The sequence below is a fragment of the Molothrus aeneus genome, chromosome 2, assembly GCF_037042795.1.
Source record: "Molothrus aeneus isolate 106 chromosome 2, BPBGC_Maene_1.0, whole genome shotgun sequence".
NCBI classification, from domain to species: domain Eukaryota; kingdom Metazoa; phylum Chordata; class Aves; order Passeriformes; family Icteridae; genus Molothrus; species Molothrus aeneus.
This window is the reverse complement of record NC_089647.1, coordinates 75,250,048-75,266,914: the sequence shown is the minus strand read 5'-3', so window position 1 is coordinate 75,266,914 and position 16,867 is coordinate 75,250,048. Positions and strand designations below refer to the sequence as shown.

At 37.6% G+C, this 16,867-nt stretch overlaps 1 protein-coding gene across 1 annotated transcript in view; it reads right to left on the bottom strand.

Annotated features, from left to right (window-relative positions):
* The window catches only part of GPC6 (glypican 6), a 721,607-nt gene that overhangs the window by 315,093 nt on the left and 389,647 nt on the right, over positions 1-16,867 (bottom strand). The window contains exon 3 of the mRNA XM_066545104.1: positions 11,634-12,025. Within this exon, the coding sequence (XP_066401201.1) occupies positions 11,634-12,025 (392 nt within the window). The remainder of the gene's footprint in view (positions 1-11,633; positions 12,026-16,867) is intronic.

Here is a 16,867-nt window from a genome sequence, read left to right as displayed (position 1 = left end):
TCATCCTATTGCTTCTTACTTGGAAGAAGAGACTGATCCCCACCTGGCTACAGCCTCCTTTGCAGAGAGTGATAAGATCTCCCCTGAGCCTCCTTTTCTCTGGCTAAAGAACCCCAGTGTGCTTAGCTGCTCCTCACAGGACTTGTGCTCCAGAGCCTTCACCAGTTCCATTGCCCTTCTCTGGACATGCTCCAGCTCCTCAGTGTCTGTAGTGAGGAACCCAAACTGGACACAGCACCTGAGGTGTGGCCTCAGTACTGCCAAGAACAGGGGGACAATCACTGCCCTGGTCCTGCTGGCCACACTACTGCTGATACAAGCCAGGATGCCATGGGCCTTCTTGGCCACCTGGGCACACTGTCAGCCCATATTCAGTTCACTGGCAATCACAGGAATTGCCCTTAGAAACTGAACACTGTGCTCCCCTGTTTGGGGCATGCTCCTGGTGGCAGGTAAGGCTATAAGCTTCAGAAATCATTAAACTTCCACAGTATATTAAACTAAAATATAATGTGTCTGAAATTCCATTCATGATGACTTTATGCAAATTATACTACATACAGACAGTTTATAAACATTTTATCTATGTTTACATGTAGTACTGTTCTTGTGCCTTTAAATGGTCACTTACCGACTGAAAATCTCTTATTCTACCCAAATTTCCTTACCAATGGTTCCATCAGTAAGTTCTTCAATCTCCCTGTAAAGACCTTTGCCTTAAAACCTTTGTTTTCAACCTGATTTTACATAAATCTGAACAATCAGACCCTAATCAAGTTCACATTGAAGTCAATGGCTAAGGTACTTTTTACTGATTCAGTCAAAAGGAGTGAAAGTAGGAGGAAGAGCAGGAGGCACACACTGAATCTTAAATAGAGAATAGACTTCTACATTTAAAATGTGCATTTATAGGAATAAATGTATATTCATAGTTCTTCAGTACTAGTCTAAGTGTAGAAGACATTTCTCTCAAAAGCAGTTTTAGGGAATCAGACTGAAAATATGATATGGCCATAGGACCCTTTCTTAGGGGTCAGGATAACAGTAAGACAGTTGAGCCATTTTGGTATTAACATTTCACTGTCTGGGTCCCTACTCCTCTCCCTCTTTTCTTATTTTGAATAAAATTTATTGTATAAATTATTATTTCATACCCCTAATATATTTTTAAATATATTTCTGCAACCATATGGAAGAATAAGTATTTGCATAGTGGTAGAGACTGGCAGCCAGCTTCCTCTGTTAACTTTGGGACTGCAGGGTATAAATAAATCTGCAAACATTCTCCACCAAAAATTTAAACTCCGATTTAAGTGAAAAACTGAATGGCATTTATCTCCATTTGGCATATTCTACCATAGCCTTATATGTTGATGATATATAAAAACTTCTGCAACAATAAAAATGCTGTATTAAGAGATTTCTTTAACCTTTCTCTTATGGCCAGGAAATATTCAGAGGGCTCACGAAAAAATTTCAGTTTTCAGGACCAGTGTGAAAGTTTCTGAGGGCAGTTTTTCTTGTGTTTTGGTTTCTATACAATGTCCTTGAAAAGCAGATGTGCATTGTTACTTACAAACAGATGTGCGATTATGAAAGATACACAATGGCTTATTTTTCCTATAAAAGTACACCTTACTCATGATGGGTAGGTTTCCAGGTGCTTTCTGAACATGCTTTTGCTCTGTCTTCCTATACCCTATGTGGTATCAGTTTGTCTTGTAGTTTACCTTAAGATCTCGAGGACCAAAGGCAGCAGTGTTCTGTGAGCTGTCTCTCTGCTGCATTTCAAGCTAAGTGTTAAAGTAGCCACCAGTTATTCAAAGAAAATGTCACTGCAAACTCAAAACTAACACTCAGTTTGAGGAAAACTGATGTTTTTTCCCCATTCATGCTATCCTTTGCAAAGTAGCACACAAAATTAAATTGTTGTTTCAAATAAACAATGGATTAAATGGACTCTAATATTAATATAGTCAGGTAAAGCCAGCAACAACAAAATACAGATTTAGCCTGAAGAAATCAGACAAATAAATACCTCTAAAAGTTCTTTCATTGACTAGGAAATGGGCAGGTATAAAAGGCATTGTGGCCAGACCCAACCTAATTGCCATAGAAGACTTTAGACCTAAAAGAAGATGGCAGTTGAGCTGAGCAGCTTTTCCATACAATTTTCCATGGCTCCTAGGCCTTAGCTGGTGGGATTTAATGCAGCTTGGATGCCACAGACCAAAAGAGACCAATTATTGCATTCCCCAGAGAGAGATGACTGAGCACTTAGATCCATATGCATTCACTTGTTTTGGGACATGTCTGAAAAACAAGGGTTGATAACAGCTGACTAGGTGTTCCATCACATCTACACAGAGTGATGATAGTCCTGAATCAGCAAATTGCAGGAGGGAAGAAGAACATAGTTTGTCGTTTCTTGCTTTCTGGTACTTAAAGACTTAAAGCTACGTTTGTGAAATTCAGATAGTATCTTTGTCTGCTCAGGCTTCTCTCTACCAATTAGATGCATAAAACCTCCATTTGAAATAGGACAATTAGGTTGGTGTCTTCTCTGTGGAGAGAGCTGCTGATGGTTCTGCATAACAACTCAGTATGCAGAGAGCTGACTCAGGAACTGCAAATTAGGGTGCACTAGTCCTGCTCAGCTTTGTCAGCTTGCCAGCATTTGCCTTATACACACTTGCTTCTGGATCCACAGAAAATGCCAACACATGAACATGAATGAAAGGATTGTGGGATGAAGAACACAATAGGCAAGTGTAGATGCAATTCTGTTGTTGATTGATACTGAAGATCACATAAGTGGGGGTTAAGTAGAGAGCCTGTATGTGCTTCCTGAGGAAATGCAGCAATTTATTCACTGCTGTATTCATACAAAATTGCTACACCTTCTGAAATCAAAGACCAGAAGTCAGACTTGCACAGTATTGGGACAGTCCAGAATATCAAAACATCTCTGCCAGTTTTAAAAGAAAAAAAGACTTTCAAGAATGAGGAAGTTGTTTGCAGGCTAAAACTGCACCGAGGTGCTGGACAACTGCAAAGTCTTTTACACCAGTGGCCAAAGAATGCCAATGCATTATGAAGGACAAGCAGGCATGTGTTGCATTACAATCCTCACTCTATATTCTTAATTTCTGCTCTTGGCCACTTAAAGGTGACAGGTGTTCATCTGAGATCAGCTAAATCCTCCAATCTTCAAATCTCTTTTTTTCCCCAGATTGGTCTGGTAATTTTTTCTCAAGAACTCAATTCTTTTTAAGGGCTTTAAAATAAAACAAAAGGAGAAGGAAGAAAAGAGAAGAAGAAGCAAGAGCAAAGGTGTTCTTAAACATGTGAATCAAATGAATGTGACATTTTATCTTTTCCAGAAAAGATTAGGGAAAAAACTCGGCAAGCTTGGGTCACAAAATCTCCCATAAAAAGCACTCACTGGAGTATGTGGATAAATTTAAAATTTCAGATGACCAGAATTATTTTCCTGACAATTAAGTTCTTAATTTTGTATTCCTATGTTCACACCATCTTTTTTTTTCGTCTGGGATGTATTTTGAGTTGCAAGGCTTAAGCAGACAATGAAGTGAATTGTAACTGATCCCTGAATAACTGAGAATTGAACTTAGATCCACATTGTTGATTTCAGACTTAATTATCTGAAAGTCTCAAAGAAATTTGACTTCTTCCCTATTTTGCTGATGATTTTGTTGACTGCAACAATTAACAGATATGAATTTTAATTCCATTTAGTATTCCTGATGCATTTTAGGTAAATCAGAGTTTCTTGGCTAATGTTTTCCATAGAAACCTGAAGGCCAAATAACATATTAAGATTTGTTTTCTGCTTCAGGCTCACTTGAGAAATAAAATTAATTACTTTTCTCAAATCATGATTGAAAAACAGTGCATCCATAGGTTGTCTTTGAAACAGAATTATACAATCTGTAAAAGGAGTCATTCTAAAAGGTCAGCAAGTTGTAAGATGATCTAGATCTCCTTACATTGGTTAACCTACAGACTTTTTATTTTCCTTCTTATTTCCATTTGATTCCTCTGAATTTTCTTTCACTTCCCTGTGCTAAAACAGCAAAAACATAAAACCTGCTTTAAGATTAATTACAGAATTTCTAAATATAGTGGTATCAGCAAGCTCCTAGATGAGATTTGTTTCTTCACCATTATTTTTATCATGACTTGACCATGTATCATGATATGCATTAGAATACATCCTTTTTCCAGGAATACCTCTGAAAAAGTTCTAACTTTCTTCTTAATATATTTTCTTCAGGTGTCATATGAACATCTTTTGTATGTGGTAAATACATCTGATGTGAGAATTTTGAAGGATTGTGTGTAAAATATGCATTTCAGCAATCCTGCACAAAACCTTGATTAAAACAATTAATTTTCTAATGGGTCATGACAGTGTTTAATAATGTTAAATTAAAATAGTCTCATTACAGTTCTTAATTTATAGTTAGAAGTTTTCATGCAAAGCTGAACTAAAGGGTATCTGCTGTGCAGTAGTCATTGAGCAAAACCCAAACCACAAACTGAGCAAAAGAACTGCAATCAGAAAATCTCTGTTTATGAATGATACAAAAAATCCAAAAAGGCAGGACTGCTTTGGATTCTGAGATGTGATATGGCACACAGCAGGAATAAACCCAAACAACAGAGCTACCTAGAGGGATACTCAGCAAGACTGACTGTCCTACTGAGCAGCATGACTCAGTTAAACTTGGGTTATTAAGTTCAATACCAAGGTAGCTGAATGATATTTAAAGACCTGTGAAATGGAGAGGCCAGGCTGGATTATATCTGACAATTCTCATAGGTAGGACATAGACCACAGCTTTTGCACACCTCCTACTGCCTTTTTCCTTTTGTTGAAGCTGCTGTTACATTTTAGGCCTTTTCTCCTGAACTGCTCTTCTGGAACATCTGATGATTCCAGTGCACACAAAGTGGAAAATAGATCAGTGCACCTGCAGTATGTCTGGGATATCTGCAAGGCATCTGTTTTATTTCTCCATGAAATGTGTGCAATTAACTAGATCAGTTTATGTGCCTTTTCTTTCCAAAAAAGAAGGAAAGATATTCAGCACAGCTGAAGAACCTCAATTCAAAGGATACTTCCCAGAAAGAACTGAAGTGTGGATACAATTCACTCCTACTTTTGTGCCACAGACACATCACAGCTCTGAAACTCCCCTGGCTGGATAATCCTTGGGGTCCCTGCCTGAGGAACACCAAGGAAAAGAAAGAGGAAAAAAATAATGTGGCCCCATTCATGTCACAGTGTGATCCAGTTCTTGTAAATATATATTAACTCAATGAAAATTCAAATAATTAATGACTGAAAAAATCCTTAAAACAACAGACAGTGATATAATCATAAAAGCTTTGCTTGCTCAGCTGGGCTGTTCCTAAACCAACAGTTTGAACTAAGGATTAAAGTTTGCTGAATACTATTGTCTTTTTAGATTTCCTTTCCTTCTGTGGCTTTAACAAGCCAAATCTCTTCAGCCAATGAAGCTAAAATATACAGGACACATAGCTCTTTATCTGTCAAACCCTGCAAATCACATTTTCCAGGCTTAAAGTACAATTTGTTTTGGCTTTTAATTACCTGACTTATCACCATGTCATATTCCCTCCCCCCTGCAATAATTACATTCTGAATCACTGTGTCATTCAATATTGGCCTTTATTTATGCCTCTCACAAAATGTTGAATGTTTATTTATAAACCATGAAAAGCAGAGTTTGTAAGAATATTGATTCAGCATATTAGAAAAGCAGTGGCCTGGCATTCTGCAAGTAGAAGTAATCACAGGCAATTACTAGAGACTGCTTTTCACTACTAATCTTGGGTTTAACCTTATAATTGTATTACTGAATTTATTTCACTTTGCTCATATATCACCAGGCTCCTAATAAGAAGTCTGATATTAACATAATTTAATAATTTTCAGGGGATGAATGGTTTTAATTGGTTTAAAAAGAAGGAGATATATAGTCTATGCCATACAATTAGAAAAGTATTGTAACAGCCTCTTTTTATTTTGTAATAAATGATAATTAATATTTAAATGCATTAATGAAATAAGTTCTTAATGGCTGGGTCACAAATCTTTGATGTTTATGCCACTAACAAAATCACTAACTGCTCTTAATGATGCCCCTGAGCTAAGCTTCACTTTACTCCTGTTATAAAAGCTACTTTGGTTGCTGGTAGCATGAATTTTCAAGTGTGAAAGTCAAAGCCAAACTCAGAACAATTCTTCTTGTCCTTATTCCAATATACAATGGGAAGAAAGTGCTCAAATTCAGACAAAAAAACAAACCACAAAATGGCCAAACTTAGAGAAAAGCAAAACTAGGAAACAGTAACTAAACCCCTGGATCTCTGTAAATAAAAGTATTCGGCACTCACTTGCTGGTCCTAGTGAGGCAGGTTTAGTGCAAGAGCCAATGATATTTTTTTTCATTAAATAAGGAAGAGTTCTGAATCAAACATGGCATGTGTAAAACAGAACTGGTTCCTAAGGAAAGATTGAGTGATAATTGTTGTAATTCAGCTGTTCATATATATGGGAAAATATTTCAGGAATCACATGTGCCTGGAAATCCCGGACCCTCCTGTTTAAAAATTTTAATTCCCCTTGTGTTTTTCTGCTTACACCCTCCACCACTCAGTGACAGTTCTAATGGATTATTGTGATAACTGAAAAAGCTTCATTTGGAGTCAGAGAGAATAACTTAACATTATTTTCTCACAAAGTGTCCAGAGCTCAGACACAGTAAAAGATGAACAAGAAAAGTATGCATATGTCTTTTCTATCACATTATTGGTAATCACAGCTAAGAGTAAGTACAGAAATATTTTCAGCAGCTTATCCAGCTTAACATTAGATACTAAATCACAGTTTGTCAGGAAGGCTTGGGGTTTTTTTTCTTTAGTTTAGTTTATTTATTTATTTTATCTAGGAAAATAGTTGATAACAAGCAAATTTAATAATGATAACATGCTAATATGCTATAATTTTACAGAGGAACAGGGAAGGACAGAACTATTTTTTTTACCAAATAGTATCAAAACAGAAAAGCCAGGTTTTTAGAACCTAAAAAAGTACTGAAAAAAACAGGTAGTGGAAAATTTAACGTATTATTTCTGAAAATGTAGTTCAAAATGTCCACAAATATCTACTACCCATAGCTTAAGAAAGTATAGTAGTTGAGAAGCTCTGCTCCTATTCTGACCTTTAAACTACTGCCACTGAGGTAAAATCAACTAAACAGACCTCTAACATACCAAAAATGGCAGTTCTGATGTTGCATATTGAATATTATATATTGAACCTGCATCAGGGCAAGTTCAGATTGCACATCAGGAAAAGGTTCTTCACTCAGAGGATGGTTGGTAACTGGAACAGTCTCCCCAGGAAAGAGGTCATGGAACCAAGCCTGTCAGAGCTCAAGGGGCATCTGGATAAAGCTTTTAGTCGTATGGTTATTTCTAGTTAGTCCTGCAAGCAGCAGGGAGTTGGACTCAGTGATCTTTACAGGGACCTTTCAACTTGAGATATTTTAGGAATTCTTCTATATTAATGAATAAATTGATTTAAATTAAGAGTTAATATTCTCAATTTAAGAAATAATTACTTTTTGCTCATATGCCTCTGCAACTTTCTAGAATATATATATATAATTTAGCAAGCTGGTCCATTCAAGCCAGTGGAAATATACTGTACTGAGAGGAGATTTAAGCAGCATAAGAACATAGCACTGAGAAATTTAATGCATTAGAATGAGAAATAAAAAGATTTAAAAATCTCTGGAGATTAAAAATTGTAACTAGACTTAGAGATCATGAAAATACTGTTCAACTAAAACAGCGTAATAAAACTTCAGGCAGACGGAAGCAAATGTGTCTGCTTGTAACTGAAATACAATATTAGAAAAAATTACAAAAATAAGGTGTCCTAACCACCCTCCCTCCCCATTTATCTAAGTGTGACTTACTAAATTATAATCTCACTCACAAGCAAATTGCTAAACTGCAAAATCCTATTGTAAGAGGAAAATGTTTGTGATATATGTTGCCTCCTTTGAGTGTGCTTGAGGGCACATGTCATTGAAATAAAGGAAGTGTAGCTCCTTTGCAAGGAATACACCAACTGCATTGTTTTCAGACATTACAACCTCTCTGAGGAAAAATTAGAAAGGATATGTCCCTGACATTAGAGAGGGAACAAATCCTTCGTGTGTGACCCACCAACCCTCTACAGAAATGGTCCAGAAGATGATGAGACAATAAAGGCCCGGAGGAGATGTTACAACTTTCTCATTAGTCACTCTCTTTCTCATGGTGTTTAAGGTGTAGGCTCAATATTTCTCTATGTCAGTGGCAGTTCAGTGAAATAATGGGTCCACAAATAGAGAGCAAAAAATCTTTTAAGCTTGTGATGTTGCAGGTAGAAGATCTCCCTCTGTTCCGAGCCAGTGCAGAGAATGGACAAAGGATTTTATAGAAGAACTGCAACAGTTCTTCCTTTCATTTTCTGTCTTTATTCATTTCTCCTGACTTATCCAGATGTGGCATCCTTATCACAGAATCTCCCAATATTAGAGTACAATGAGACAGAAATCTGTGCTGAATTTGGGTGACTTTCAAAATAACAACAAAAGATGTTTACCTGTCTCATTTTTGGCTGCAGTTATGTGCTAAGTCTAAGAAATGGTTGTAGTCTTTTAAAATTATGTTTAAAGAAAAGGATTTGTCATTTTCTACAGGAGATAAACCAGCATAAAAGTCCACAGTTATGATATGGCAACAAACTATTCATTCTCAGAGTAATCACATCCTTTCCACAGGACAATTATTAATCTTGAATATTTGGTGCCACTTGGGGCTCTTCATATCTGCCTCACCAGGCTGCATGTAACACAAAGTCCCTAGGGCCAGAAATTGTTTTGCATATGCTGTGGGTATGAATAAATCCACCAAGATTTTAATACCAAAGATAGTTCTGCAATCAAAGTATATTCTACACTTAAGCAAAATGTTGATCTTATTAATTTTTTAATAGGATCATAGGATAGTGATCCTAAAGAAATGTGACCAGCAGGTCACCTGTACTATGCTCTCAGAAGACCCCCACCTGGATTAATAAATCCACCTCTAGAATCCTCAGCATCAAAGGAAAGACATGGAACTGTTGTACTGGGTCCAGAGGAGGGCCACAAAAATGGTCACAGGGCTGGAGCACCTCTCCTGTGAAGACATGAGGGATTTGAGGTTGCTCAGCCTGCAGAAGAGAAGCTCCAGGTAAATCTCATTAGCAACCTTCTGGCACTTAAAGGGCACTTATAAGAAGATGGGGATGGGATTTTCATTAGGCCCTGCTGTGATAGGAGAAGAGAAAATGCATCAACTCACGTCCATCATATCACACCATGCCCCACTGTAAAGAGCTTTGCTGCATTTCTTTAATGACCTCCCTAGAGGCACCAGGAACACTGCTACTTGCCCTTGAAGTAGCCTCTTCTCCAGAATGAAGAAGCCCCAGTCCCACAGGCTCAAGGACAAGTAATCCAGTCCAGATCCTGAGGGCAGCCTCTACTGAACTTGCTTCAATGTCTTTTTTGTACAAGAAGGGCCAAAAACTGAACACAGTGTTCTAGATGTAGTCTAATGGAGTATCACTATAAAGACATTATTTTGTCTTGCACCACCATTGAACCCTTTTAACGATGATTTCAAGTGTTTCCTTCATGTTAAAAGAAAAAAAAAAACAACAGAAGCACTATTGAGCTACTGTTATCATCTTCAACTGACACTACGAAAAGACCCACTGTATCATTGCAGAGCTAGCAGCTCTCATTATAGGATCATAGGATCATATAGTGATCTGGTTATAAACCCTTTTCTTGAGAGGGCTTATGTACCCAAAGCCCAGAGGCTGAGAGGAAAACATTTCCTGGATATGTGACAGAGGAGACACCTGCACAGTCTGTACAGTCATGTACGTACACAGGGAAAGTGACATCTCAGCAGACAATTCAGACCTTAATCTGTGAGGGATTCACAAATTATGCATCTATTACATGAATTACAAAGCTTACTCTCCACAGTCTGATCCAGCAAGACCTAATGCCTGCAGACAACAGTGACATCAGAGTTCTGTACTTTTACTTAGAAAGTAAGAGAGATGATGTCCCCTGACCCACAGGGACATCATCTCTCTTCAGAGGAAATCTGAGGCTGTAGATTTATGCATTCTGCACATTTGGAGGCTAAAAAGCTGCCCCAGCTAGATTAGGCAGCCTGGGGTTTCACTATGGTACCTTGCCACCATTCAGAAAGACTGCAAGAACTAACAGTGCCAGAAATCACAGAAAGGCAACCCTGAAGCTCAGGAAGGCACTTGGAGGAAGAGACTTTGGTTCTAGCTGACTAGCAAGGATCACATATCTCATCCACTGAATTTTAAGTGAAAAATTACCTTTTTCTCCCATGCAGTCTCCTAGACATAAAATCAGGCTCTCCCTTCCTAACTACATTTTTAGCTCCATGGCTTCTCAATTTGCAATTACAAAAGGTCACATAACACAGGTTAACAAAAGTTTAAAAGCCCCATCTTATTGAGTGCCTGAGTTGCAGTCTACTGTACAAGGTATAGGCTCTACCTCACCTTCTGACTGTGGATTAAATGAAGCAAATGAGACAGTCCTCTTGAGATGGAGGAGTGGCTTAGGCTTGTAAATGTGGGAAAGTATTGGATGGGCCAAGCATCCAAATCACTCATGCACTTATTGATCAGAAGTGAGTATTTGAACATTTCACAGTGGATCTCATGAGAGTATTTCAGAATTCAAGGTCCAAATACACGATGAGGACTGTGAAACAGTGAGATCACAGAGCAACTATCTAGCTGGAACACCAATTCAGGAAAATTATACCTGATTTTGAAATACTCTATGAGAGAAAATCATTGAGGCACATTTTTGGTGCCCAGATGGTTTATTTTTGCATGGTTTTTTCTTTAATTATGTGAAGCCCTCAAGGATTATAATTGTCATAAATATTTGCATAGATAAATAATTAAACCTAAAATAAATGTGAGTCAAACCATCCTTTGGGAAAGCTCAAGCTTCAGAGGTGTCACTGTTTGTCTATTTTCTCGTCAGAAACATGACTAGACATTTCTAACAAAATCCATCACCCAGCTGCATGATAAATGAATGATGTGAGGGCTGTACTTTTCTAATGAACAGCAGAATAAATTTGCTTGAAACATTTAAATTCTGATCTAAATCCCCATCTTTTATATATGTAGCCAGCTTTGAATTACAAATGGCAATCATTACCATGCTATAACATTGATGTATATTGGTATTTCACTGTGTCCTAAGCACAGAGAAATGCTTTCCAGTCAGTAGTGCCTTAATATCCCCAGAAGGAACTGAAAACAACAGTTGCCCCTATTTATGAACTTAAGATCGGTATATTGGTAGGCATAAAAACCAACCAAACACACCTCCTTGTACTAAAAACAAAAAACCAAAACACGAGAAGAAATTCAAGCTGAGAAAAACCCCACCCTGTTTTCAGATTACCTTGGATACTCTGTTTGCAACCTCTCTGCCTACTGTCAGCCCCTGAACAAAGGTGCGGGCAGCAATGAACGCTCGAGTCACTTGAACCTTCAGCTTCCTGGGCACGTCTCCAAAGGGCTTCAGCTGGTCTGTGTACTTGCTCACACACTCCAGGTAGTCCTCACTGAAATGGTACTGGGGGTTTATAAGCTGGAACATCCGCTCCAGCAGCCGAGCCCAGAAGTCGTTCAGCATTTCCTCCAGGTTGACGTTGCCTCCCGTGTAATAGCGCTTCAGCTCGGCGAAGAGGTCCTGGAACACCTCAGAGTTCTGCATGTACAGCATGCCGTACGTCCGGACAAACATGTCGTTCAAGGATCGCTCCGCGTTCTCCAGAAGTTCTCGGAAAAACTCTGCAGGGAAAACAAGCAGGTGTTAGTGGCCATAACAGCAAGGTATGAGGGGTCTTCTTATTGCACTCCTAACTCATCATAATTTGTGTTAATAGGTTGATACCACAGCACTTTACTAGTGAAATTCATCATTTGGAAGTAAGGAAAAATAGAGTATGAACTGAATTCCCTATCAAGGTCAAAAGATGCAAAGCCTATAACACTGAGCAAAAAAACCCATTTAAAAGAACTTCAATGTGGGTTGTTCCACTTCTTCGCATACTATTTGAACATAGCAATCCCTGTCCCTCCACAGCCATTACACTAAATCTTCTAAGCTAAAAGCAAAGTCACTAAATATGATGATTTAACTGAAAATGTAATGATTTTAGAATTTAGATTCCACTTTGATCAAGCCTTTACAATGTAGAAGCAAACCCTGGAAATAAATCTAAATACTTATTTGCATATATTCTTGAAGAGAACTAGAAAGGTACTTGAATGGAAATGAGAAGGATCCTTCTTAAAAGTGTCACATGTCTAGGTAATGGTAAAAAATATGTTAGTATCTTCAATAATTTTTTGCTCTACTGGAGAGCAGTGCTAGAACCCTTCACCAGTTATGTCACAACCATCCTACTAATTCCAGTCTGTGTTAGTTGTTTATTTTGGAGATGCAGACATTAAGGTTCTCTTGAAAGGATTTCAGACAATTTCTTTGGTGCCTTTTATCTACTGAGGCTTAAACCATAAACAATTTCTAAATTTTGGCTTGTGGAAATTATTCTTACTGGAAACTGAGCCCATGGGATAAAGTACAAATATTTAACAATCTCTTCTATTCAGATTTTTTAATTGCAATATGTTACTTAGGATTTCCCAAAAAAATTCACTGAACATGTACAGCAGTTCTTTAAAACTGACCAAAGGAGAAATAGTATCTCCTGGCTTTCAGAAGATCCCATCTTTTTACAGGACTTGCTGTCAATCTTCTTAAACCACTTTGGAAACGAGTCCTGTGGTTTGTAAATGAGGCATTGCAGACAGCAAGGCAGAGATGGCAATATCTTTGGCAAAACGTGTAATGGCTGCAATTAAGTGATTTGCAGTGAAGCAGGATTCAATACACACCAGGTCTAGGATACCAGATTCTTAATTTGTGGACACTGCCCACAGACACATCTGTGTGTGCTAACAGCACAGACAGGACAAAAATTAAGACTAAGTAAGAAAAAATCTACACTAAATTTGAGGGTTTGCAACTGTGATCAGATGAAAACAGAATCCACCAAACACTGTGGACCAGTCTACAAAGACTCAGTAGGAAAAAAATCTCTTATTTCTGGCAGAAGTTGTGCAGAACTGCAGCCTTTTATCTCCCAGATAACTGGAAAGGGGTTATTATGGAAATGTATACACAGAACACTGAGAACATACTTGCTACATCAAAGCATTTATTAAAGGGAAATTATAGTCTAATAAATATATCAATGTCTAAATTGTCATTAAAACTGCAGCTCTTCATAAGGAATAAATTACTTTCAGAAAAGGATATGCTCTTGCCAAATAGTTTAGGTAGGGAAAAGGAAAAAAAAAAAGAAAAAAAAAGGGGGAAAAAACGACACCCATAATAAAAATTTTGTTGCCAAATATAGTAATTTGATGTCCACAACATATACGCTTCTGTTTAAGAGAAAAATGAAACAAAGCTGTTTTTCACTGTTAGCCCTGATCTAGTGGTATCTTTGACATCTAAATCACCATGATTAGTATTTTGTACATTCAGCATTTCTTCTTCTAGAAATAATGCACACTGACTGTACTGCTGAATAAATCTAATTCTCTAGTCACACAACCCAGAAAGCAAAAACATGGCAGAGAACCTGGGGCTCAAATTAAAGTTTGTTTTAAGACTGGAGACAGGCTTTCCCACCAATGCAATTGAATTGACAACAGCCTATATATGCTGGGAGGCTGCTATAAACAACTCACATGCTGGCTCCTCACAATCCATAGCTATACTGGGAATCCCACTCTTTATTTTAAAGGATCATACCACTGCATAAGTCAGTCACAGCAAAGCTTAACTGAGTTTGCTGACAGCTCCTCTTGTCAGAGATTATTAGCTTATTCTTTCTTTGTGTGGGTGTATTATTTAGCAGTCTCACAGTCAGCTTGTTGGAAGCCAACCAAACTTTCCAGGGAGGAGTAGATATTTATTCTCTGCTTGTACAGCATCCAGCACAATGTGGTCCATGCTGGTCACAATCTTTATTTATACTGTGGTATAAACATTTCCAATAACTCCACAAGCTTAAATTTCATGCTAGTCCCAAATGTGAAGCCATACATATTAATTCTGTAGGAAAGCTAATGTCCTTTAAACAGCAGCACAGTTATTTAATTTTTAGTCTTACAGGTCTCTAGTCTTCGAGAGCTACTGCTAAAGGTAAATTATGCCATTAAAAAGTTGGAGTGTTAGTCTTTTGTACACTGACACAAAAGACAGTTAAGCGTGCTATCTGCATCAGTAACCCCATGCAGGATCAGAATAATAAATCAACAGCAGCTGCAAAATTGGATACCTTTTTAGTTCCAGACAGAAAGAGATCTCCTATGTTGTGCTAATTTCGCAATCAACTCCCATCCAGCAAAATGAATGCTACTGTGAAGGATTGCTTGCTGTTTTAGTCTGCAAATCTCCCATATATCAAGAAGGTAGTCTGCTTTGCAGTGCTTATGTGTAGAAACTGTGTCCTGGCGTAACTGAGCACTTGTTCACTTATATCAGTAGAAACTGTATGTGCTTCTGCAAAGGTCGAATTTTGCCATGGTCTTCACAGTAATGTAAAAATTTTATGTTCATTGCAAGGATGATATTTCATCAACTTGCAGGTAGTTTTGAAAAATAATGTAATTTTTCAGCTTCAAGTAAAAGAATGAAGATGAGACAGACATTAGTCATGTTGCTTAATGTGCTTCTGGAAGGCACTCAAGTACTAGGGTGGGAGAGGAGAATCTATATGAGACAGAGCTGCGCAGTGTTTTAAAATATATATCTTGTGATTTTTTTTTGCTGCCAAAATAGGTTGTCATGAGCAGTGTTAATGCCGGAAATAATTTTTCCTAATTTGAAGTGATGATTCATTCATATGACAGTATATGTCCTATGTGTGTCTTTTGTTGCCAGTATGTTTTCATACAGATTTAATTTATTAACCAGAGGGTCTCAGGAAGCCTGATCACTTCTAAGAGGCAGTTGAAAAGAATAAGGCCTAAGGCACACTGAGATACTGAAAAGATGGAGAGAAGATTGCTATTGCAAGCCATTACATGCTCTGTATACGCTCAAATGGTGGATTTCCAGTCCATGGATCACACTTTAGCTAGTTTTCATTTTTAAACATTATTTGTAAACTTAGGATGCAAGATAGATAGTAACAGTCTGCAAATGAAGTCTGAATTGTTTTAAACTATTTTGGCCACGATAAGGCAACTCAGTCACAAATACAATGGGCAGAATTGCTAGAGTCCATTACTGAAAGGTAGGAACAGCTCACAGATTAAAAATAATGTCTTGTTAGTCCTCACAGTACTTTGCCAACTGCAAGCTGACATTCTCACATTATTTTGACATAGGCAGACTGGTGTCATAATGCAATTCAAAATGGGAGCTGGTCTATTTCCAAAGTGATAACTAGTTGTCACTGCAAGTCAGTGGATAAAGATTAGGGATAATATTGCAGCATGAATGATGTAATAATTGCTTTTAACAAAATCTATGCACAAACACCTAGAGGCAATTTTTACAGACACAAATTTGTATTATGTTTGAGTGGATATTCTATGATCATTCCCAGCCTGATAAGTTCCCTTGCATTTTCTTTTCCTCTGTAATAAGCAAAAGCAATGTCTGACTGTGGGACAAGGTGCAAAGCTAGAAACAGTTTGTTTTCTAATTCCTAAAACCAAAAATATATCCATGAGGTCTAAGACTAAAAAACCAAAAAGATAATTTGTCGTGAACGGCGGGAGAAATGCAATACACTATATGCGTGAATAGCAAATCTCGAAGTTTATTGAAAGCTTACACATATTTATATTGGTGTTAATGAAGCTCATACATATTGCAAAAGTTGAGTTCATCATTGGTTAAAGCACACTTAGATCAACTACACTTACTCCTATCTTTTAACAATTATTTTGCTTCTATACTTGCATTCTTTTAACTTCTCTATTTAAGATAACTACATTTTTTGGCAAGTGATTTTCTTCCCCGTCTTCCCGTTTCAGGGAAGGTCACTGTGACCTTTGTCAGTGATTGGACACTGGTTGCTCAGTTCTCAGCTTGTTTCTCCTATCATTATCCATTGGTATCACATCGAAATGTCCTTTCTCAGCTAACCAATTATCTAAAAAACTCTCTACAATAATTTCATTTAATTATCATATATTCTGCACAGCTTTCCTTTTTAGCAGAACTTGAGACCTGAAGAGATACTATGGTGCACCTGATACACGTTAAATGAGAAAAAAACCAGCCCAGCTGCACAGAGCTCTGGACAGTGATATGTCTGATTTTACATCAGTCTTTACATAAAACACTGCTCAGGGTGACATCTTGATTTCATACATCATTGACTAACAACACCCAAACCCTACTGGCAGTTCCCCAACATAGCCTTGTTCTCCTTCTTGTGGGGGCCTTGCTTTTCCAAGAGCTCTAAGGACTTAGATATGTTAATTCTACCAGTCTTTACCATTCTACCATGATCTACCATTTACTGTGAAGATGTGCATGTATTTACACCCTATGCAGACTTGGTGTACCTAAGTTTATTGCAAATTTTTGAACTTCCCAGT